We start from the raw sequence: 23,969 nt of genomic DNA on the forward strand, positions 1-23,969 counted from the left end.
AAATGAATATATATTCGTATACAGTATATTGAGTATGTGTATATATACAGTATTATAAAGCAAAGTGTCCCTGACGATTTTTGTTGGTGATACAGAATTTGTCTTTACATCTAAACATCGCAAAACTTAACAATAAGACCTTGAATTTATCTCAAAGACCTCGGAAACACAGAAGAGGAAATGATATGACAAAAACTTGTCTATTAGGTCACAGTGACAAACATAGTACAGCGCACAGGAAAAAGAAAATGTCTCACCAAGAAAAGACTCCACATCTGGGACTGATCCGAGATCCTCCAACAACTCATGTAAAACGTCATTGTGGTCCGGTGATATGGCATCCTGATGTTCCAAAAGTAGCTACAGTGACAAAAACGTCATAGAAAAGATGTAAAAATGCTATAACAGTTAATTAGAAGTTAGTCTCAAATGTATATGACTGTGGTGGGGACAGCAGACTGTAAGCTCCATCAGGGGAGGAACTGATATAGAGGTCTCTGCTGTAAAATATGTTGGTGTGATGTGAATAGCCTAAAACAAATACAGGGTTGCTTCTTCATAATAAAATGTGCAGTGTTGCTGCACATCTTCCCCAAGGAATTCAACTGTATATTCTCATAGATCACTCCTGTTGTGTTCTTCACCGTGATCCCAGAACTGTTGAAGCACAAGAATACCTTCTTTTCTTTTTACTTATATATGAAATTTTCCTAATAAAATATTTTGTGTTAATGTGTTGTGAAGATTATTACTTTTACATGTGTGCCTAGAATCAATCTATAAGCCACGAGCAGCACATAGATGCACTCTACAATGCCACAGTTCTGCCAAAAACTCCAACAACGTTACTTCCGGTGAGTATACATCAGGAATAATCAGAGATTTTGACCACTTGGTGTTTTCACACAACACCGGCAGCCTATACACTCCGATAGATGCTCTAATTTGTGCAGATTATTAGTTCGACCGCTAGTAACCAAAAACATGGCCACCTCCTAGGCAACAACTAGCGGGCGGACTAACAATCTCCACTAATTAAATCCTCTACCAAAGTATATAGGCTGTCAGTGTTGTGTAAAAACCCCAAGTGGTCGAAATCTCCAATTATTCCTGGTGTACAGTCACCGGAACAAACATCGTTGGAGTTTTCGGCAGAAGACCACCTTTTTCGTAGCACCACCTAAAGGTCACGTGGTATTGCGGTTATTTCTCATATAACATGAGTTAACACAGGTAACGTTTAGTAGCTAGTGTTTGTAAAGCTTTACAGTTACCTGCTCTGTGAAGTGGTTTGGAAAGGGGGATTATTATTTTTTTTTACCCTAATGCAGAGAATGCATTAAGGAAAAAAAAAAAAAAAACCTTTCACTGTACTTTTACAACCATTTTAAAGTAAATGTAAACCCATACCTTGTAAAACAATCCATTCAGTTTAAAATAGAAATGAAAGGCAAAACATTTGTAAATACACTATATTGTCAGAAGTATTGAGACGCCTGCCTTTACACACACATGAACTTTAATGGCATCCCAGTCTTAGTCCGTAGGGTTCAATATTGAGTTGAGCCACTCTTTGCAGCTATAACAGCTTCAACTCTTCTGGGAAGACCTCAAGGAGTGTGTCTATGGAAACGTTTGACCATTCTTTCTGAAGCGCATGTGAGGTCAAGCACTGATGTTGGACGAGAAGGCCTGGCTTGCAGTCTCCGCTCTAGTTTATTCCACAGGTGTTCTATCTGGTTGAAGTTAGGACTGTGTGCAGGCCAGTCAAGTTCCTCCACCCCAAACTCGCTCATCCATGTCTTTATGGAACTTGCTTTGTGCACTGTTCCAAATCATTTGGTGGAGGGGGGGATTATAATGTGGGGTTGTTTTTCAGAGGTTGGGCTTGGCCCCTTAGTTCCAGTGTAGGGAACTCTTAAGGCATCAACATACCAAGACATTTTGGACCATTCATGCTCCCAACTTTGTGGGAACAGTTTTTGCTATTAATTGCAAAGTCCCTCTTTGCCATGAAAATGAACTTAACCCCATAAAGAAAGTCCAGCAAGTGCCAGGAACATCTCCTACAGTTGATTTAGCTGCATGATCTAGGCACCACCAATGCAGAGCTTGCTCAGGAATGGTAGCAGGCAGGTGTGAGTGCATCTGCATGCACAGTGAGACAGACCTTTGAAGGATGGCCTGGTGTCAAGAAGGCACTTCTCTCCAGGGAAAACAATAGGGACAGACTGATATTCTGCAAAAGGTACAAGGAATAGACTGCTGAGGACTGGAGTAAAGTCATTTTCTCTTTAGAATCACCTTTCTGATTGTTTGGGGCATCCGGAAAAAAAAAAAAAAAAAAACCCTGTCCAGAGAAGTAAAGGTGAGCGCTGCCATCAGTACTGTGTCATGCCAACAGTAAAGCATCCTGAGACCATTCATGTGTGGGGTTGCTTCTCAGCCAATGAAGTGGGCTCACTCACAATTTTGCCTAAGAACACAGCCATGAATAAAGAATAGTACAAAAACCATCCTCCGAGAGCAAATTCTCCAAGAACAGTTTGGTGACGAACAATGCCTTTTCCAGCATGATGTAGCACCTAGCCATAAGACAGAAGTGATAACTAAGTAACTTGGGGAACAAAACATCAAAATTTTGGGTCCATGGCCAGGAAACGTCCCAGACATTATTCCCATTGAGAACTTGCGGTCAATCCTATAGAGGTGGGTGAACAAAACCCAACCCCCCCCCACACACACACAATTTCTGACAAACTCCAAGCATTGATTATGCAAGAATGGGCTGCCAACACTCAGGATGTGGCCCTTAAGTTGATTGACAGCATGCCAGGGAGAATTGCAGAGGTATTGAAAAAGAAGGTTCAACACTCCAAATATTGACTCTTTGCATAAACTTAATGTAATTGTCAATAAGAGCCTTTGACACTTATGAAATGCTTGTAATTATACTTCAGTATACCATAGCAACATATGACAAAAAGATCTAAAAACACAAGCAGCAGACTTTGTGAAAATTAATATTTGTGTCACTCTCAAAACTTTTGGCCACGGCTGGATGTATAGTATATATATATATGTATAGATTACAATACCCCATAATAAAACGTGAGGGAAGTTTGTTTGAAATCTTTGCACAACTTTTTAAAAATAAAACAACAAAATAATCCCATGTACATAAGTATTCACCTTGCCATGACAATCAAAATTGAGCTCAGGTGCATCCTGTTTCCACTGATCATCCTTGAGATGTTTCTACAACCTGATTGGAGTCCACCTGTGGTATAATCTGTCTATTGGACACGATTTGGAAAAGTACACACCTGTCTATATAAGGTCCCACAGTTAACAGTGCATATCAGAGCACAAACCAAGCCATGAAGTCCAAGGAATTGTCTGTAGACCTCAGAGACCAAGTTGTATCAAGGCACAGATCTCTGGAGAGATCTGGAAATAGCTGTGCACTGATGCTCCTCATTTATCCTGATGGAGCTTGAGCAGCCCTGCAAAGAAGAATGGGAGAAACTGCACAAAAATAGGTGTGCCAAGCTTGTAGCATCATACTCAAAAAGACTTGAGGCTATAATTAGTGCCAAAGGTGCTTCAACAAAGTATTGGGCAAAGGCTGTGAACATGTACATGGGATGTCTTTTTTTTTTTTTTTTAATACATTTGCAAAGATTTCAAACAAACTTCTCTCACGTTATCATTATGGGGTATTGTTTGTAGAACTTTGAGGAAAAACTGAATTTTTGTAAAATCTTACCTGTAAAATTCCTTTCTCTGAGTCCTCCGACAGTCGCCGCCTCCTCTAAGTCATCACTGTTGGGTATTGTCTTCCTATCCGTAGGAATAGCTAGGCATATAGACTTAGTCCAAAGACAAAAGGCATTAGCATATACACACCCATGGGGGCTGTCCCATCTGGTCAATACCCCCCCTGCATCACCACTCCAAACTCCGTTTGGTAGCATAGCAGTAGGTAATAAGAACCCCAAAAGAGGGGCGGGGGAGGCGACTGTCGGAGGACTCAGAGAAAGGAATTTTACAGGTAAGATTTTACAAAAATTCAGTTTTCTCTTACGTCCTCCGACAGTCGCCGCCTCCTCTAAGTCATCACTGTTGGGATGTCCCAAAGCAGTATAGACATGAGAGGTGGGAGACGCAACGACTGTAAAGCGGGACGGAAGATCGGACCTAGAGACAGGAGATCTTCCCGCAGAGGCAGACGCCAAGGAGGCGCCACTGCCAGGTGAACAACGTCGGCGTACTAGGACCGGCGAGGCCAGTCCGGAGCCACCAGAATCACCATGCGCGGTTCCGAGACCAATCTGCGGAGGAACCGGGATAGCAACTGAACCGGAGGAAAGGTGCACATCAGACGATACTGATGCCAAGAGGCCACCAACGCATTCGAGGCGTCCGCCAACGAATCGCGCGTTCCTGCCACGAACCTTTCCACCGTTAGATGTAGCCGGGATACGAAAAGATCCATGTCCGGGGATCCCCACCTCGCACACAGCATCTGAACAGCAGAGAGCGCCGGGACATAACTCTCGGCCCAAGACCGAATGTTGGTTACCTCCTGGGCCGTTCGAGCACTCCTGGTGCCACCCTGGTTGGTGACCAAAGCCACCGCGGTAGTATCGTCCGTCTGTACGCGGACAGGCAGACCCCGGAGACAGTCCGACCATTGGAAAAGACAGAGTTTGATCGCTCGCAACTCCAGTACATACATCGGGATGGAGGACCTCTCCCCCGACCAAGTACCCTGGGCAGACAGTGTGCCCAGGACTGCACCCCAGCCCGACAGGCTGGCGTCCGTGGTAACCACCGTCCACACCAACGGACTGAAGGACTTGCCTTCCGCCACCGACGGGAACCGGAGCCACCACAGAAGAGTCCATCTGGTCTGACGACTCAAGGAGACATCCAGAATCAAGGACTGAGACAGTCTGTCCCACCTGTCCAGGATCTCCGTCCGGAGATCCCACGTGTGGAACCGAGCACAGGGTATCGCCTCGAAGGCCAATACCACCAACCCCAGGCCCCGCATACAGGTCCTGAGTGTCGAGGACGGGTTGTCCCTGAGGGACCTCAGCTCGTCCCGCAAAGTCCGGAGCGTGTCCTCCGACAAGAACACCTTTGCCTGAGCAGAGCCCAGAACCATTCCCAGGTAGGGAAGGCGAAGCGACGGAGACAACACCGAAGTTTGAACGGTGATGGTCCAGTCGAACTCCAGGAGCGCCTGTACCGTGACGGACAGATCGCGCACAAGGTCCTGGCTGGCATGTGATCTCAGAATCAGATCGTCCAGGAACCCAGGACCGCAATGCCCTGGGCCCTCAGCAGGCCCAGAACTGGCACCAACACCTTGGGAAACACCCCTGGTGCCGAAGCGAAACCGAAGGGTAACGCCACAAAGTGACAGTGGTCCTCTGCGAAAGCAGACCGAAGGTACCGCTGATGACCCCCGAAGGTGGGGATGAGCAGGTACGCATACTTCAGATCTATCGAAGCCAGGAATACCCCTGGATACAAAGAGGCCACCACCAAATGGAGAGACTCCATTCGAAACTCCCGAACACGCACAAAGCGGTTCAGTGCTCACAGGTCCAGAATAGGACGTACCTTGCCCTCCATCCTGGACACAGAGAACAGATTCGAAGAAAACCCCCGAAACCTGTCCCGATGAAGCACCGGGACAAACACCCCCTGAGCAAGCAGGTCCTGCGCCGTGTGACGCAAGTCCTACAGACGCCCCAGAAGCAGAAGGAGATTAGAGGGAGAGAATCTGTTCGCCGGCCGGGAAAGGAATTCGATCTTGAAAACTGATCGAACGATGTCCTGAACCCACCTGTCCGAAATCCGGAGCAGCCAAAGTTGGAGGAAACCGTGCAAACGTCCCCCCACCCCTGAAATGGGTGGGGGCGTCCCTTCAGGCAGAGGCGGATTGACCCGCCGAGCCGGCATTGCCGGACTTCCGCTTACCCGCCCAGGACTTCTTCCAAGTGCCATGGGCCTTGAAGGGCTTGCCATTAGATTTTGTCCGAAAGGCACGAACGGACCCTTGGCAGGATCTAGGCGCAGAACCCTGCTTGCCTCGAAAAGACATGTTCTTCGGGTTCAGGGGCAGCATAGTGCTCTTGCCCCCCGTGACGCCCTTTACCAGGGCGTCCAATGCCTCGCCAAAAAGGCGAGAGCCAGTATAGGGGAAATCAGCAACAGATTCCCTTGAGGACTGGTCGGCCGACCAGCTCTTCAGCCAAATCAGTCGCCGGACAAGCACCGCGACACGAGAGAGGCGAGCCACTAAGGGGGCCTCAGCAAAGGCTGCATCACACAAGTACCTGACTCCTCGGTGGATCCGATCCACCATTTCCAGCCATGCAGGCGGAACACCCTCAGACACGAGATTGCTCCTAAGCACCTCAGTCCAATCCGTCACCGCTTGAGCCACCAGAACGGACGCAAAAGCGGGTTTGAGCAACGAACCCGCCACCGTATAGGACTGGCGAGCAAGAAACTCCAAACGCCGGTCCGTGGGATCCCGGAAAACCGGGGTATCCTCAGTAGGAACCAAGATAGCCTTGTTCAACACGGCCACAGTGTGATCTACCCGTGGAGGCACACACCATCGTGATTCAGTAGCCGGTGCAAAAGGATAAAGCAATGTGAACCGACTAGGTACCAGGAATGGACGTTTCAACGTGCACCATTGTTCATTAACAATATCATGGAATTCCTCTGGGCAGGGAAAAACCTGCGCAGACGTGCGGGTCCCGTGTGTCCCAAAGGAGGACACAACGCCCGGAGGACAGGGCTCATCCTCTAAATGTAAGGTGTCCTTGACAGACACAACCAACCCATCTATGGTCGCCCGTACTACAGGCGACCCCAGGGAGGAGGTATCATCCCCCTCCATCTCAGCCTCCCCCTAAGACCCCGGGGGGTCAAAGGATGAACGGGACCCTGAAAAGGGCACGCTCGCAGCAGCAGCCATATCCCCATCTGAATCAGAAGAGAGAGACAACCTGGGACTCTTTCTCGCAGCCCGTTCAGACATCAGCACTTCCAAATTTGCCAGAGCAACCAGATCGTGGCGCAGCGGAGCCACAGGAGAACTGGGGCCCCCCACTGAAGCTGGAGGAAACTTGCTTTCCTGAGAAGCCATGGCTCAAGTTATCAGAACAAACTACAGTGCAAAAACGGTGTACTGTCCCCTTTAAGAACGCTGTGGTGTGCGCAGCCCACCGCTACTGCTACAGTGATGAAAGACCCCCAAAGGAGAAAAGAAACTGAGCCAGAAGCGATATACAGAGGGAAATTGAGAGTGATAACCTGCAGAGCCCGCAGAGCGTTGCTACCAGTGTCCTTGCTGCTGATGGAAAGGAAGTGCTGCTGGAGAGGACTGGACTATAAGCCAGACCCCGGGAAAATGGCTGCCCCATAGGGATGCATTGGAGGCTACGCCAAAATGGCCACCGACATGCGGCCGGACCGATCATTCCACCGCCCACAAAATGGCGGCGGATGGCGCCAAAAAGACATGTAGGATTGCCCCAGAGGAGCTATACATGTGTGCCCAAATCAAAGATGGCGGACCGCGCGAAAATGCACCGCTGCGGCCGCCACACAAGCACAAAACGTCTGCACCCCCAACATGCACCTAAGGTGACACAGGGACAGGGACCCCCAGGCAACATACAGATCTGCACAAGCGTTCCCCGCAGGAATCGCACAGGGAGTCACACAGGCACAGACACGGGGAACACACAGCAACACAGACTGCCACCCCAAACAGAGGCCCCACACAGAAAAGTACTTATCTGTACCAGATGGCGTGGGGAGCCTCCATGCACGGAAAACCTCTGTCCTCATCTGACAGGGAGTGCCGTGAGCCAGGGACATGACGCTGCAGCACCGCAGACGAGTCCTGTGAGGTAGCCACCTCACGGCTGCATCCCTGTAGCGAACAGGGATGGGTCGTTCGTAATGCCAGGGCGAACCATAGCTGAACGCTCGATGGTGGGCTGGGGGTCCATCTGACCCTTTTGCTCTGGAGAACCAGGGCGGCCAGTCCGAATCCCAGCACCGCATGATCCATCTTCATCCGAAGAGAAGACTAACACTAGAAGCTGACAAAATAAACAGCTAGTAAAGTAAAAGAAAAAACTGACATTTTCAAAGAAAATCAAATAAAAGATTAGGAAGGCTGAGACTGAAGCCCCAGCACAAGGGAAGCCTGACTATTCCTGACACTAGGCAGATTAAAACTGAGTTGGGAGTGGTGATGCAGGGGGGGGTATTGACCAGATGGGACAGCCCCCATGGGTGTGTATATGCTAATGCCTTTTGTCTTTGGACTAAGTCTATATGCCTAGCTATTCCTACGGATAGGAAGACAATACCCAACAGTGATGACTTAGAGGAGGCGGCGACTGTCGGAGGACGTAAGAGAAATAATTAAATTTAATCCATTTTGGAATAAGGCTGTAACATAACAAAATGTGGAAAAAGTGAGGAGCGATGTGAATACTTTCCGGAAGTGATCACACAACCTCTGTTCTCAGCTGTATAAAGGCTTAGAGAGTTGGGGGTGGAGAAAAAGCAGTACACTAATCTTCCTTCCCAGTGAATGGCTGCACAAGGAGGTATGAAAGCAGTAGTCTGACCATTGGAGGACAGGCCGGCTGCTCTACTAGCACAGCTAGAAAACTGACCATTCTAATATGGACGTACTCTCAATGCTAGCATGGTCTGTTTGAAACAGAAAAGCAGGGGAACTGGCAGGATCACTAGGGATTCCACACAAAGGAAGCAATAAAAAGAGAACAAGTAACACAAATGCATAGTACAGCAGGCACATATCAGGAATACGAAACGTTGGGTTAACATATTCTTTAAATGTGTGCAGTGGGTCTAGGTGCGTCCCTCTTTTTAATGTGCTACAGAATACGATGCCAAACATATCATTGTACAATATGTTATTATACATAAATGCCTGTGCAGGCCCAAGTATTACCATGCAAAAGTAGAAGAAACATCATCACTATGATGTATATAACCTGTGCAGACAGCAGAGCTGTAGCAGGGACCCAGCAGGCCTACCCACTACAGGCTGACTGCAGAAAACAATAAAAAGGGACAGAGACAAGACCAGTTACACTGCACACGGAGAGAGCAGAAACCAACAGTCTTTTTTACTGGAAGTTCCTGTACACAAATGTTCATGCTAAATTACTACACAGATCTGGAGGAAATACACAAAGCACCCCAAGATTTATGAAATACACATGCTTTTCAGAGTTTAGCTTGAAGACACGGGTACTCAGAGCTATTACGGGGGGTACTTATGTGTTTGATTCTCAACAGGGACAACAATCAAATGGCGTTATATGTTCTCCCTATGTTGGCATGGATGTTCATTCAGGTGCTAAAGTTTCCTCCCACAATCCAACTGGTAGGTTTTCCGGTGTCTCACCAACCTAACTCTACACTTTGTGGTTTTAGGTCGGTGTTATACTGGAAGTGCCTTTGTGAGCGGACTCTGATGTAATGGCTCGATGGACTCTTTAAAGGACTGTGTAATTTCCTGGTTTTGTAAAAATATGGGAAATAAAGAAGTGGTTTGTGAATAAAGGATGTCAAACAAAAAAACAAACAGGATTTGTGAGTTTCCTTTTATAGAAAATCAAGGCTAGTCCTATGTCTGAGACTGAATTCATTTAAAATACATTGCTGTAAAAAAGTCCGGTACTACAAGCCTTTAACATCTGTTTCGAATATGTGCAATTATGGATGCCATGGGATGTATTACTAAGTGCCGGAGCAGCCATGCAATGCTCCAGTGCAGGTCACGGACTGGAATGAAAACAGAAAAAAAAATCTATGTGAGATTCAGATTGAAGACTAATGTGGTAATCTGGATCCTACAGTTTAAAGCAATAATACAGATGACATAATGTCAGCAGTCAGTGACCTTTAGTATGTACAGAAATGTGAGTGGGTGCTGTTCTGATATTACAGAAAGGATACAAATTAGAACAGAAATTTTAAAGAGGAACTAAACTAAAAATAATTGAGCAGGCAAGATCTTTACTGAGAAGAGACAAGCTATGGTGATCCACAGATACCCACCTCTGTTCCAGCATTGTGACTGGTAGATGCCACGCTGGGTGCGGACATCTTATCTTCCACATGTTGGTTTTTACTGGTTTGATTAGTTGGTGGGGGAATGACATGGGAGTCATTCATTTCAGCACGAATACAGTCAGTGTACCAAGAATGAACTCTGGGCTGCACATTTCATGTGCAGCTCAGCACACATTTAATAGAAGATTGCAATCAGACGGGCAAGTTTGTTTTATTGAAAAGAAACATAGTATATCTCTTATGCAATAAACTGCCTGCCTGCATGCTTGCAATTTTTTAAATGTAGCTTTAGTTCTGATCCAACAGACTAAATGGAAGTAAACAGGAGGAGGTTTCAACTACATACTTAATAACATGTTATGTTAAAGTGCTTGTAAACCCGTACATATACGACAAAGTGTGCCTCAGGTAACCCACAGATACAAAACAAATCCTTCTACATAAACTGTACCTATTTATCTGTCTTCTCTTCTTTACACCAATTTAAAGTGCACAATATTTATAGCTTGTCTGAGCTTCCAGAAAGCAGGGGGCGGGGAGCTGAAATTACACTCTGTAAAGCTCAGTGAGTAGAGCTGATTGGAGGGAAGAGAAACACCACCCTCCACACAGCACATAGGAACAGAGCTAAAGCTGTCAATCACAGGCTGTTTACTGGAGTTTCCTCCTCTGTCACCTTTTTTTCATGGTGTCAGGAAAACTTGTCAGAAGTGACTCCTTAAGTGTCGGTTCACACTATGGCGATCTGACTTCGGGGGCGACCTGTGATGGAAGTCAATGCAAGTTGCTCCGATGTCGCCCCGAAAGTAGTACAGGAACTATTTTCTAAGTCGGAGCGACTTGAGTCGCTCCTATTAGAACGGTTCCCGTAGCACAGAATGGACCGCGACTTGTCAGGCTGACAAGTCGCCTGACAAGTCGCGGTAGTGTGAACCGGGACTCAGAAAGCAGAGAAATGAAGCAGCAGACAAAAATGACACGTAATGCTCTGGATTGAGACAAGTACACATTATAGAAGGATGTGCTTTGTCCATATTTCATGTCTGAAGTTTGCAACCACTTTAAAGTGTAACAAAAGAAAATCCAGTATTCAGAGGAAATCAAGGCAATGCAAACTTCATGCAGATCGTTTTCATGGTAGAAACAGAACCATGGCTACCGCACCCTTGCTAAAGAGTGCACTAATATGATAGACTTGGGACCAACAACTACCGTAGCTGACAAGCACTGAACATTTTTGTCAGGTCCTGTATTAGCTGTTCCCAAAGACCAAGTGAATAAAATCGGTTTTCCGTTGTATGTTGTCCTTCCAAGAACTCTTCATTAAAAAAAGAAAAACCTGCTTGTAGATGTGAGTTGGTTTCCTAAATTTGGCAGTTATGCTATACGCATACATATGTACATATACCAGGAATCACTATATCTACTTACTGAATGGGTATTGATGATCTCTTCTATTGATATGTATATGATAGGCTTGCTTAGCGTCACCAAGTCAGAATACTCATCAATATTGAATTTCTCCTCTGGTTCTGGAACTTCACAAGCAGCTTGAAAGAATTTTCTAAATTAAAAATTAAATTGTTTTGTTGTCATATGTCACATAAAACAAAAAATTACCATTCTATTAATGTTTTTGTATTTTTATGCTTAAATCTGTACTTTAGCATTACCTTTCTGTCTTGTGCAGTTGTTCAGACTCCTCTCCTGTACTGAAATCAGGTTACATCAAGCATCATTTAGGCCTTCTGCTAGGCTAACTTTCTCTCACCCACCCTCTTTCATTAACTGGATTTAATGTCCTTCAATCAGAGGCTCAGCATCCCATTTAGGCATTAATACAACTTTCTGCGTTCAAGACACTAAGTACTGCACCCTTCTGGTCCCTCCCACCAGTCATTATCTGCCTGTATTGCATAGAGGAGCACAAAAGCCTCCAAGTGATGGCATCACTGTGTCTAAAATAAGGTATGTAATGAGATTCCCCCTGGTACTAGTACAACAAAAATTATCTTGGGTGGGTTGCACTGTGTGGATATATTCAACCATTCAGATCTTGATAACAAAGGAATCCACAGTCAATGACACATGCTGGGTGTTATTTAGCTATCTGCTCCCCCCATTTAGACCTGCAGACACAATGTCTGGAAAAAGAAAGTCTGCCAGTGCCAACTTCCTTTGTCGCTCTGGAATGTCATGTGGCCAAATGCTGAGCACAAAGTTTATGATTTGGAAGATTGGAATAAACCAGGAAAACATACCTTTTGCCACACCCATCAATTGTGGCACACAGTGCATGATACAGCCTTCAGAAATAGGCCTCTACCATGAATAGACTAATTGGTTGAGCGTATCCCCCCCAAGACCAAAGGTTCCCCTAGGTATTCCCTGGTTCTGCCAGTTGTATATTTTTATGAGATACAGATTGCTAGTGAATACATAAGCAGCATAAGTAGAAAATGGTGTCACTCCTTTTCATGCAATGTGCCCCTAGCCAACAAAGTGGCTTCTTACAGAAAAATGTCATAATGTAATTGTTTGTTTTCCTAAACGGAGAATAATAACAGGAAAGCAAATTAACCTGAACTTCTGGTAGGTCTGAGACAGGTAGTTGTTCATGGAAGACAGGTGAGTATTTTCTCCATCAAATAGCTTATTGGAAGCAGCATGTTGAAGCACTTTGGCCACAGAACCGAGGTTCCTTCTCTGGTCCGGATGAATCTGACCACCAGCTGTCATGTCAATTATGTCAAATCCATCTGGGGCCACTATAGCAGGGTTCATGTACCGGTAATAAAGGAGGTTTCCAACAATCTAAGAGGAGAAAGGACATCAACAAAGAATAAGAATGTAAAAATAGTCTAGCCAACATGGTGGTTTAATGACTGTCAGAGTCGCTTTGCAGTGCATTGGCCTGCAGCAACAAATTTTTTTCATTTCTATTTTGGTGGTCTTTGACTTTTGAAATGTTGAAGGTATCTATGCCAAAATGTACCACCCCTAAATTGTGGTTATAAAATAATGTACCAGCTCTGTGGCTGTCCTTCTCTAGCAAGTCCTATTTAGGAGCAACAATACAAAACAATGCTTTGTTTAATAGAAAAGTGCTTTTTAAATGTCTCGTGTACCCTCTTAGGCCTCATCCACATTGGACGTACTAAAGCATACACCTGTGGAGAGCGGTGTTTACCCACACGGGGATGCATTGGTGTTGTGTGTATCCCCGTGCAGCCCATCCCACTGATGTCAATTGGGTCACATCGGCTGTGTCCCTGCTCCCAATTTGACATCCATGTGGGTGCGGGTGTGGTCCCTGAATGCACAATGTGTAGGAGGAGAGGGTACAGTGAGCAGAGGAATGCCTCCCATTGGCCTACTGCTGCTCTTTCTATTTCCATTCAGCAGGCAGGGGGTAGAGAGAAGACACCACCGTATTCCTCAATGCTATAAAAACTTTGAGAATTGGTAGACTAAAATACAAATCCTCAACATCTGTGCATTTAGCGGTTTGTCTAGAGTTAATCTTTAATGGAAGCAACCCCTTCAAGCCATCAGCCTAGTGGTATACTTTTATTTTTTTAGTTTTATATAGTAGTTTTTTTTAAGGTCACTGTAATGTTCATATCTAAATACTGATAATACCTGTAAGTAAACATACTAACCTTTAATAGTTCATCTTCTGTTGCATCTGGGAATTTTTCATGTAAGGAATTTTTCAGAACCTTGGCCACATACCTCATTCCGTAACTTTAGAAAGAAAATAAAGTAAGTTTAGTAAGCTATATTTATATTTGAAGCTATTTGAGCTACAGCGTCTCAGGCCTCTTCTGAGCAGCACTGACTGTACAGAGATTCATTATTATAATGCAGGCATTGTAATATCTTTTCTGCAGGGCTATCCACAAATTTCTGTAGTATTAGCACCAGGAAAAACTATGCTACAGGGAATCAGCGGATGCACGGTTTCATGAGAAATTATAGGATGGTGGGGGAGCTTGACGACCATCTTCCTACGTACACGGGGAAAGCAGGGGTCTCCCTAGGCACTTCAATCCAAAAAGTGCTAGGGATCAGATTTGTGTATATTTGTCTTTACAATACGTTTCTGCACAATCAATTGCATTTATGGCTACGTTTTGGGGCAAATCATGGGATTGTGCAATGTACAAGTTTACTTCCAAGTAGATATTAGGTCCACTTTAATGTTTTCTAGTTACTACTTAGCCTTCATTACGTATGGTGTATGACATCTGTGCAGTACATTCCACAATGTTATAATCACAGCAGTAAATCAGGGACCAAGTGGTGGTGAAAGCCTGAGGTGACTAGTCATACAGTAAATTACTAGTACATAAAAAATAACAAAAAACACTACCAGCACTATGAGTATCATTATACATATATGCTCAGAGTTTCCTGTAAAAATACAGTATGTTCTCTGATTTTTTTGTAGCGTTTGTATAAAAATAAACTGCTGATATCGAAAAATCTGTGGGCATGAACAGAGTCATAGTTATCTCACAGTAAAATCATAAATAAATCTTTAGGCAGTTCTGCCTTAAAATAGAGCTGACGATTGTGTACTTTGACCCAAAGTGCTTGTTACAACTTGGAAATGTTTGTGCCACAAGAATTCTAAATATACACCGATCAACCAAAAATGTATGACTACTGACAGGTTAAGAGAAAAACACAGATTACCGGTATCTTGTTACAATGGCATCTTAAAGTCAGTGGGATATATTACGTAGCAAGTAAAACTGGATTTGTGACTTACCGTAAAATCCTTTTCTTCTAAGTTCATTGATGGACGCAGTTCCTGATGCATATCAGTAGGGTTATGCTGCCCCCTACAGGAGTAGGACACTAGCCAGAAAAAGCTCTGGCTACACCTATGGGCAGTCCCAGGGGGTATACCTTCTCTCTTCCTGCATAGGATGTCAGTTTTGTATCAAAGCAGTGTCAGAGAAGTAATACCAACCCAACTCCAAATAGAGGGTCGGATACTGCGTCCATCAATGAACTTGAGAAAAGGATTTTACGGTAAGGCAAAAATCCAGTTTTCTCTATAGTTTATTGACGGACGCAGTTCCTGATGCATATCAGTAGGTACGTCCCAAAGCAGTGCCATAAAATGAGGGGTGGGAACAGCAGAAAACAAGTCCCCCAAGGCTAAACACGGCCAACATGGCAACATAGGACTCATCAGAACAACAAGATGAAGCCCACCTGAAACAAACAGGAAACACTCTCAAGGAAGGCCAAAAGCCCTCTAAACAGTAGCCTGCAAAACTTTGCAGCTAAAAGATGCCGGATGGCGGATGCCAGCACATCTACCTTATAAAATGTTGTAAAGGCGTGAACAGACGATCAGGTAGCTGCCTTGCTAACCTGAAGCACAGATGCCTGATGGTGAAAAGCCCAGGAACCACTAAGCGCCCAAGTAGAATGCGCCTTAACAGGGAAAGGTGAATAAGCCTGCACAACTGTCTGTCAAATCCATCTGTCGCATCAGAGGCAGGCAGCCCTTTTTTTGGCCATTCGTGAGTACAAAGAGCGAATCTGACTTACGAAAAGGCTCAGTACTTGCCAAGTACACCCTGATTGCCCGCAGTGCAAATTCCTTAGGATGTTTTGGCTTAGGGCACACAGAGGGTAACACGATGTCCTCATTTAAGTGAAAACAGGAAACCACCTTCGGAAGGAAGGACAGATCCAGACGAAGTACCACCAGATAGGAAGAACGACATAACGTCGCCAGTTCCGAAACCCTGCGCGCAGAAGTAATAGCCACCAAGAAGGCCACCTTTTGGGATAAGGTAAGCAGGGGAACCTCCCGAATACTTTCAAAAGGAGGTTTCTGAAGAACTGACAGCACCAAATTAAGGTCCCAAGGGGACAACAGGGGTCGCACCGGAGGTACCAAGTGTCGCACCCCCTGGATGAAGTTATGCACCAGGGAAGAAGTGGCAAACGGCCTTTGGAAAAAAATTGCCAAGGTCGAAACATGACCCTTGATAGTACTCAAGGCCAACTTTGATCAACTCCCCATTGAAGGAAAGCCAATATCCGTGCCACCAAGTAAGAACGAGAGGGAGCCCCATGAGACTCACACCATGCAATATATGACTTCACGTACGATGACTGATCTTCCAAGAAGTTGCTTTCCTCGCTTTAAACAGAGTGGGAATCACTGAAGCAGACAATCCCCTGTCCTTCAGCACCTGGCTTTCGACAGCCAAGCAGTCAAAGCCAGCGACCGTAAAGCAGGATGGAAGATTGGCCCTTGAGACAGTAGTTTCTCCCTGAGAGGAAGTCTCCAAGGAGCATCTGCGACTAGCCTGACCAGGATGGCGTACCAAGCTCGGCGAGGCCAGTCTGGAGCCACTAGAATGACCGGAATCCCTTCCGCCTTGATCCTGCGAAGAAGTCTTGGCAGCAACTTAAGAGGAGGAAAGGCATACATCAGTTGATACTGACCCCACGGGGCCACCAGCACGTCTGCCAGAGGGTCCCGTGAGAGGGCCACAAACCTCTGTACTTTTCTGTTGATCCGAGACGCCAACAGATCTGCGTCTAGAGTGCCAACGAAAGCACAACTGCTGGAACACCCCTGGATGGAGGGACTATTCCCCTGCATCCAAGGCCTGTCAACTGAGCTAATCCGTCTGCCAATTTTCCACTCCTGGAATGTGAAACGCGGAGAGAGCTGGAACAAAGTGCTCCACCCAACGAAGGACGCCTGCTACTTCCAAGGCCGCAAGGACACTCTTGATGCCCCTTTGGTGATCGATATAAGCCACAGTCGTGGCATTGTCCAATTGAATGCGCACTGAACAACCCTGCAGGTGCTTGGTCGAGTGGACTAGGCAAAGCCGGATCGCTCTCAGCTCCAGAACATTGATTGGTAACCTGGATTCCTCCAGGGACCAGACTCCTTGAGCAGATAACCTGCCGAGAACTCCCCCAGACCTGGACAGACTGGCATCCGTGGTGACAATCGTCCAATATATAGGGAGGAAGGATTTTCCTTGCTTGAGCATCAGGGACCGAAGCCACCAGATCAGGGACTCCTTGGTCACCTGGCTCAACTGGATCTGATTGTCCAGTGAATTTGGATTCTTGTTACATTTGAGAAGGATTTCCTTCTGGAAGATCATCGTGTGGAATTGAGCGCAGGGGACCACCGGGAAGGAGGACACCATCAGTCCCAGAACTCTTATACAGGTCCGAAGGGATGACCATTTGCTGGAAAGCAACAGCTGAACTGCAGTCTGGAGTTTTTGGAGTTTTTCCGGAGGAAGAAACACCCTGGCTAAGGACGAGCCAAAGTCAGGCCCAGGTAGTCCAGTCTCATAGAAGGGACCAAGGACGACTTCTGAAGATTCAGATTCCACCTGAACTCCTCCAGAGTTCTCATGGTGATTTCCAAATTTGTTTCCAGCACCGTAGGAGACCCCACTGCCGTAACAGCGCCAGGATCGGAGCCAACACCTTTGTGAAGACCCGAGGAGCAGAAGTGAGACCAAAGGGCAACGCCACAAACTGATGGTGATCCTCTGCCGCGGCAAAACTGAGAAACCATTGGTGCCCTGCACAGATTAGGATGTGAAGGTAGGTATCTTTAAGGTCTATGGAGGCCAGGAAATCCCCCTGATGTAGGGATGCCACCCTGCGAACCGATTCCATCTTGGATTTTTGAACTCACACAAAGGAATTTAGTGCTTTCAGATCCAGGATTGGACGTGCCTTGCCTTCCTTCCTGGGAACCGTGAACAGGTTTGAATAAAAGCCCTGAAAACATTCCGCACACGGAACTGGAACTATTACTCCTTGTTGTACCATGTTCTGAACTGCCCCAGAGAGGGTTAGCAAGCGATCCGGGGACAGTCGCACATTGGAAGGGAAAAACCTTACCGGAGGGACGGATCGAAACTCGGACCATATGACCTCTTGAACCCATTTGTCTCGTGTCCGGGATAGCCACAGTTCTGGGAACTGGCAAAGACGTCCTCCCACCACAGATACTGGTGAGGGCGCACCTTCAAGCCGAGGAGGTCTTGTCCGCAGGTCTGCTGAAACCGGACTTTTGTTTGCCAGACCAGGGTCGCTTGGAAATGCCCGAGGGAGTCTTGAAGGATTTTGTCTTATCGGCTGACCCTGAAGGACGAAAAAAAACTTTTTGTGAGCTGAAAAGGAGGGACCCGTCTGTGACGCAGATCCTTACCCTTGTTAGCCTGTGCAAGAAAAGTACTCTATCCCCCCCGTGAGACCCTTAATGATGTCATCCAGGGTAGTTCCAAACAGGCGATCTCCTTGAAAAGGCAGATCAGTCAAGGCCTTCTTTGAAGTCTGGTCCACAGACCAGCACTTTAGCCAAAGTATATGCTGGAGGGCCACTGCCGAAACCGAGAGTCGGCCCAATATGGGAGCAATGTCCAGCGCGGCATCTCAAACAAATTGCAGCCCCTATACCAGCTGGTCCAGCAGCTCCTCAAAGGCAGAGGGAACTTGTTTCCCCTCTAGGTCACGGCGTAGTAACTTAGCCCATATAGTCAACGCTTGCCTGACAAGGGCAACCGTAAACACCAGTCTCAGTGCAAACCCCGCCAGGGAGTACATATTGTGGGCCACAGCCTGCGCCTTCCTATCCTCCGGATCCTTAAAGGACAGGGAATCCCCCCCCTGGAATAACAGTAGCCTTATTCAGTCTAGAGACCAGAGGGCCCACCATTGGTGGCACAGACCACTTCTTTTTTAGGGGCTCTTCAAAAAGGGTAATGTCTAGCAATCCACTTAGGCACCCCAGGGGAACTCTTTGGACGGTCCCATTCTTTTTTGAGCATGTTGTCAAAATGCGCAGGAAAGGGAAAATCCTTTGCCGCTCTGGTTGGCTTGTAAGTGACAAGTCACAGCCGCATCCTCCAATTAGTGCATCCACCAGCGCCTTATCTTGCGCAGCAGTGGAGGTAGAAATGTCATCCTCATTGTCAGAGGAGACAGGGTGTGATGTAGTGGACCCAGCCGGGAGACCCGCGTCTGCGAGTCAGACTCAGAACCTGAGACATCAGATGAGGCAGGGGTAGGCGGAGGGCGTTTCTTAGCACCTCGCCCTTTAAAGACAACCTCCGCCCGGGACACAAACGCTTCCAGGACCGCCAATATTGCATCAGTAGACAGCTGGGATCCGGAGGGCCCTGCGGCCTCCCCAAGGGAGTCAGGTGGGGACACATGATCTGCAGGGTTCATGTTGCACCAGGGGAACCCGTCAGCAAAAGCTGAAAAAAAATGAAAAATTTTTTTTTTTTTTTTTAAAGGCCAACTGTGCTACAGCGCCCAAAGATGCAGCAGAAGGCCCAGAAACATCTGCACGTGCCAGCAGCAAGCTCCATCCAAAAGGAAATGAGCTGAGAAAACACCCAGGGTATGGGGAGGGGCTCTACCCACAGAACAATGCCTCCAGGAACTCTCATACAGATTCCCGTCAGAAGAAACCACCGCAAAATGGCCGTGCCGGGTGTATCAAGATGGCTGCCAATCTCCTCAGCACATGTGGCTATAAGAAAATGGTGGCCAAGGACCCTTGTGGGGACCCCCCAGGCTCCATAATGGAAATGGTTGGCAGGTGGGCCCTGGAGGTACAGACAGAGACTCCCCCCCCCCCCGCACTATCATTCATCCGCCAGCGGCGGCGCAGCCACAACCCCCACATCCAGCCTGGAAGGCGGTCCCAGCCCCCAGGAGTAGGCCCAATAGCCCCCAGCATGAGGGGGGAAGGGGGAGGTAGAAGAGGGGGTGTGTGACAGGACAGAGGGGAACCTAGGACTGCGAGGGTCCGACCGTCCCAGGGAGGGGCCCGTGTCCACCCCAAAATCTGCCAGGGGAAAAAGGGGAAACATTTACTCACCATACCAGGAACACAGGCAGGCGCCATCTCCTGACAGGACCCCTCTCCGCCAAAGTGGGGGGCTGTCGGCCAATTAGGACCGCTGCGAATCTTGCCTAGACCCCGCCGTATGCGACCTGGTGAGATGTTTAACAAGCGGGGCCAGTCCGCGTCCAGTGGGACTATGTCGCGGCCGACCTAGCGCAGAGCTAAGGCCTGCGCACGATCGTTGGCCAGCTGGTGTGATCACTGGATCCTTACATCCAGCCTTTTGCCCAGATCCGGCATAGTTGCTTGTAGAACTCACAGGAAAAATCCGGAGAAAAAGCTAGCTATAAAAAAAATTGGATTTTTGTAAGATCTTACCGTAAAATCCTTTTCTCTTAGCTCATTGACAGACGTAGTCCTCTTTGATTCACATCAATTGGGTTATGCTGCCTCCGCAGGAGTAGGACTAGGCAGAAAGAAAAAACGTTCTGGCTCCATCCTAGGGGCAGTCCCAGAGGGTATATCCTCTTCCTGTCTGCTACAGAGAATCAGTTCTGTTACGAAGCAGTGTCAGAGAATTTAACCCAACCCAACTCAATGATAGAGGGGCGGGTACTACGTCTGTCAATGAGCTAAGAGAAAAGGATTTTACGGTAAGATCTTACAAAAATCCAATTTTCTCTGTCGCTCATTGACAGACGTAGTCCTCTTTGATTCACATCAATTGGGACATCCAGAAGCAGTGCCACAAATGAGGGGTGGGATTGACAGAAATCAAAATCCAATCTAGAAGGCCCAACCGGAGCCAACCAGAAGTATCAAGGGACTCATCGAGCAAACAGATGAGACCTACCCAACAAACCCTCGAGGTAGACCAACAGTCTCCTCAAACAGCGGCCTGCAGGAACCTTGCGGCCAGAAGAGGCATCTGACGATGCCATCACATAAACCTTATACAATATTGTAAAGGTATGAACCGACGACCAAACAGTCGCCTTGAAAACCTGAACCACTGACGCCTGATGGCGGAAGGTCCAGGAAACTAAGCGCCCGAGTAGAATGCGCCTTAACAGGGAACGGGGGATACCGACCCTTAGATAGAATAAGCCTATACCACGTCTGTCTGATCCATCTAAAGATGGTCGCGGCAGAAACAGGCAACCCCTTCTTAGGGCCATCCGTGATCACAAACAGTGAATCCGTCTTACAAAATGAATCCGTAGTATTCAAATATATCCTGATCGCCCGAACTACATCCAAGGAATGCAACGCAATTCTCGAAGATGATAGGGCTTAGGACATAGGAAAGACAATACAATGTCCTCATTCAAATGAAACTTTGAAACCACCTTAGGAAGGAAGGATGGATTCGGATGAAGAACAACCTTATCCCTATGAACCACCAGATCTGGGGAACAACAGGATAATGCAGCCAGTTCTGACACCCTGCGTGCAGAAGTGATAGCCACCAAGAAGGCCACCTTCAGGGATAAAGTAAGCAAGGGAATCTCCCTGATATTTTCAAAGGGAGGTGTCTGAACCGACAGCACCAAATTAAGATCCCAGGATGGTAACGGCGCGCGCACTGGCGGAGCCAGGTGTCGCACCCCCTGGATGAAATTGCGCACCAAGGAATGAGTAGCCAAAACCTTCTGAAAGAAGATAGCTAATGCTGAAAACAGACCCTTGATAACACTCAAGGCCAGCTTCTGCTCAACTCCCTGTTGCAGAAAAGCCAATATTCGGGCTACCGAATAAAGACGTGGAGGGAACCCAAGGGATTCACACCACGCAATATAAGACTTCCATGTACGATGATACATCTTTCTGGAAGTCGCTTTCCTTGCTTTAACTAGAGTAGGAATAACTGAAGCTGACAATCCCTTGTCCTTCAGCACCTGGGTCTCAATAACCGGGCCGTTAAAGCCAGCGATCGTAAAGCAGGATGGAAGATCGGTCCCTGCTACAGCAGATCCTCCATAAGAGGAAGTCGCCAAGGAACGTCTGTGACCAGCCTGACCAGGTCGGCGTACCAGGCCGACTAGGCCAGTCCTGATCTACCAGGATAACTGGGATTCCCTCCACCTCTATCCTGCGAAGAAGCTTCGGCAGTAACTTGAGAGGAGGGAAGTAGCTGATACTGCCCCCACGGGGCGATCAGCATGTCTGCGGTGTCTGCTAGAAGATCGTGGGAAGGAACCACAAACCTCCGCACTTTCCTGTTGAGCTGAAGTGCCAACAGCTCCCATTCGGAGTGCCCCAACGGGGGCACAGTTGGTGAAATATCCCTGGATAAAGAGATCATACCCCTTGATCCAGAATCTGAGGGCTGAGATAATCTGCCTGCCAATTCACCCCCGGAATGAATACCGCAGAGAGAGCTGGAACATTTGTTCCGCCCAACGAAGAATGCTGGCCACTTCTATGGCCGCCAGGACACTCCTGGTGCCCCTTTGATGATTGACATAAGCCACTGCTGTGGCATTGTCCGAGTGGATCCGAACTGGGCTGCCCTGGAGCTGCTCGGTCCAGTGAATCAGACAAAGTCTGATCGCTCTCAGTTTCAATACATTTATCGGTAACCTGGACTCTTCCAGGGACCAAAGCCCCTGAGCCGAGAATTTCTCCTCACTCGGATAGACTGGCATCCGTGGTGATAAGCGTCCAAATATTGGTAGGAATGACTTCCCCTGGCTGAGCATCGGAGACCAAAGCCACCAGACCAGGGACTCCCTGGTCCGCTCGCTCAGCCGGATCCGATTGTCCAGGGAATCTGGATTTCGGTTACACCTGAGAAGAATCTCTCCTTGAAGGATTCGGGTATGGGACTGGGCAACTGGTACTGCTTCAAAGGAAGCCACCATCAACCCCAGGACCCTCATGCAAGCCTGGATGTGTCTAAAATTAGACCCAAATATTCCAGCCTTCTGGTGGGAACCAAAGATAACTTCTGCAGGTTCACCAGCCACCCGAACTCTTGCAAAGAGGTCATGGTGATCTCTAAGTTTAGTAATAGAGCCGCACGGAGCAGAAGATCGTCTAGGTGACCTAGAATCGATATGTCTCGTTGTTGTAACAACGTCAAGACTGGGGCCCACACCTTTGTGAAGACCCGGAGAGTCGAGGCGAGACCAAGGAGTAACGCCAGAAACTGATAATGGTACTCTTTATACGGAAAAACGCAGGAAACGCTGATGTCCTGCATAAATAAGAAAGTGAAGATAGGCATCCTAGATGTCTATGGACCCCTGATGCAGGGAGGCCGCTACTGTGCGAATGGACTCCATCTTGAATTTTTGTACCCTGACAAAAAAGATTAAGTGCTCTTAAGTCCAGAATTGGACGCACTTTGCCCTCTTTTCTGGGTATTGTGAAAAGGTTCGAATAGAACCCTTGAAATGCTCTGTCCAAGGAACGTGGACCACCACTCCTTGTTGCAGTAAATCCGTGACTACCCCCCGTAAGCTCTTAAGCGATCCGGGGATAGTCGAATATTGCGGAAACCGGCGAAGACGTCCCCCTGCCCCAGCTATGGGCGGGGGCGCACCTTCAGGCTTTAGTAGTCTTATCTTCAGGTCTGGAAGAGCCGGGCTTTTGCTTGCCCGACCAGCGCCCCTTAAAAAACCTCCCGAAGGAGTTTTGGCGGACTTTGCTTTTTTCGCCCGTGGGCTGAAAAAACTTTTTATGAGCGGAAAAAGAAGGCCCCCGTCTCTGACGGGATCTTTTACCCTTAGTACTTGGTGGCAAGAAAGTGCTCTTTCCTCTAGTGAGATCCTTAATAATCTCATCTAAATTGGCCCCAAGATAGGCGCACACCCTGAAAAAATGGATTTTTGTAAAATCTTACCGTAAAATCCTTTTCTCTTAGCTCATTGACAGACGTAGTCCTCGGTGATACACCACCTTCGGGTTATGTTGCCTCCACAGGAGCAGGACT

The 23,969-nt window shown here is 47.3% G+C and overlaps 1 protein-coding gene across 2 annotated transcripts in view; it reads right to left on the reverse strand.

Annotated features, from left to right (window-relative positions):
* Positions 1-23,969, reverse strand: part of LOC309561249 (ras GTPase-activating-like protein IQGAP2) — a 506,552-nt gene that overhangs the window by 37,583 nt on the left and 445,000 nt on the right. For both annotated transcript variants that reach the window (XM_082265047.1, XM_082265046.1), the window contains 4 exons: positions 13,821-13,905; positions 12,740-12,972; positions 11,590-11,722; positions 258-360 (listed from right to left, as the gene is read on the reverse strand). In XM_082265047.1, coding sequence (XP_082121173.1) covers positions 258-360; positions 11,590-11,722; positions 12,740-12,972; positions 13,821-13,905 — 554 coding nt within the window. The remainder of the gene's footprint in view (positions 1-257; positions 361-11,589; positions 11,723-12,739; positions 12,973-13,820; positions 13,906-23,969) is intronic.

This window comes from Pelophylax lessonae, assembly GCF_965119305.1.
Source record: "Pelophylax lessonae genome assembly, chromosome: 1".
In the NCBI taxonomy this organism is placed as follows: Eukaryota; Metazoa; Chordata; class Amphibia; order Anura; family Ranidae; genus Pelophylax; species Pelophylax lessonae.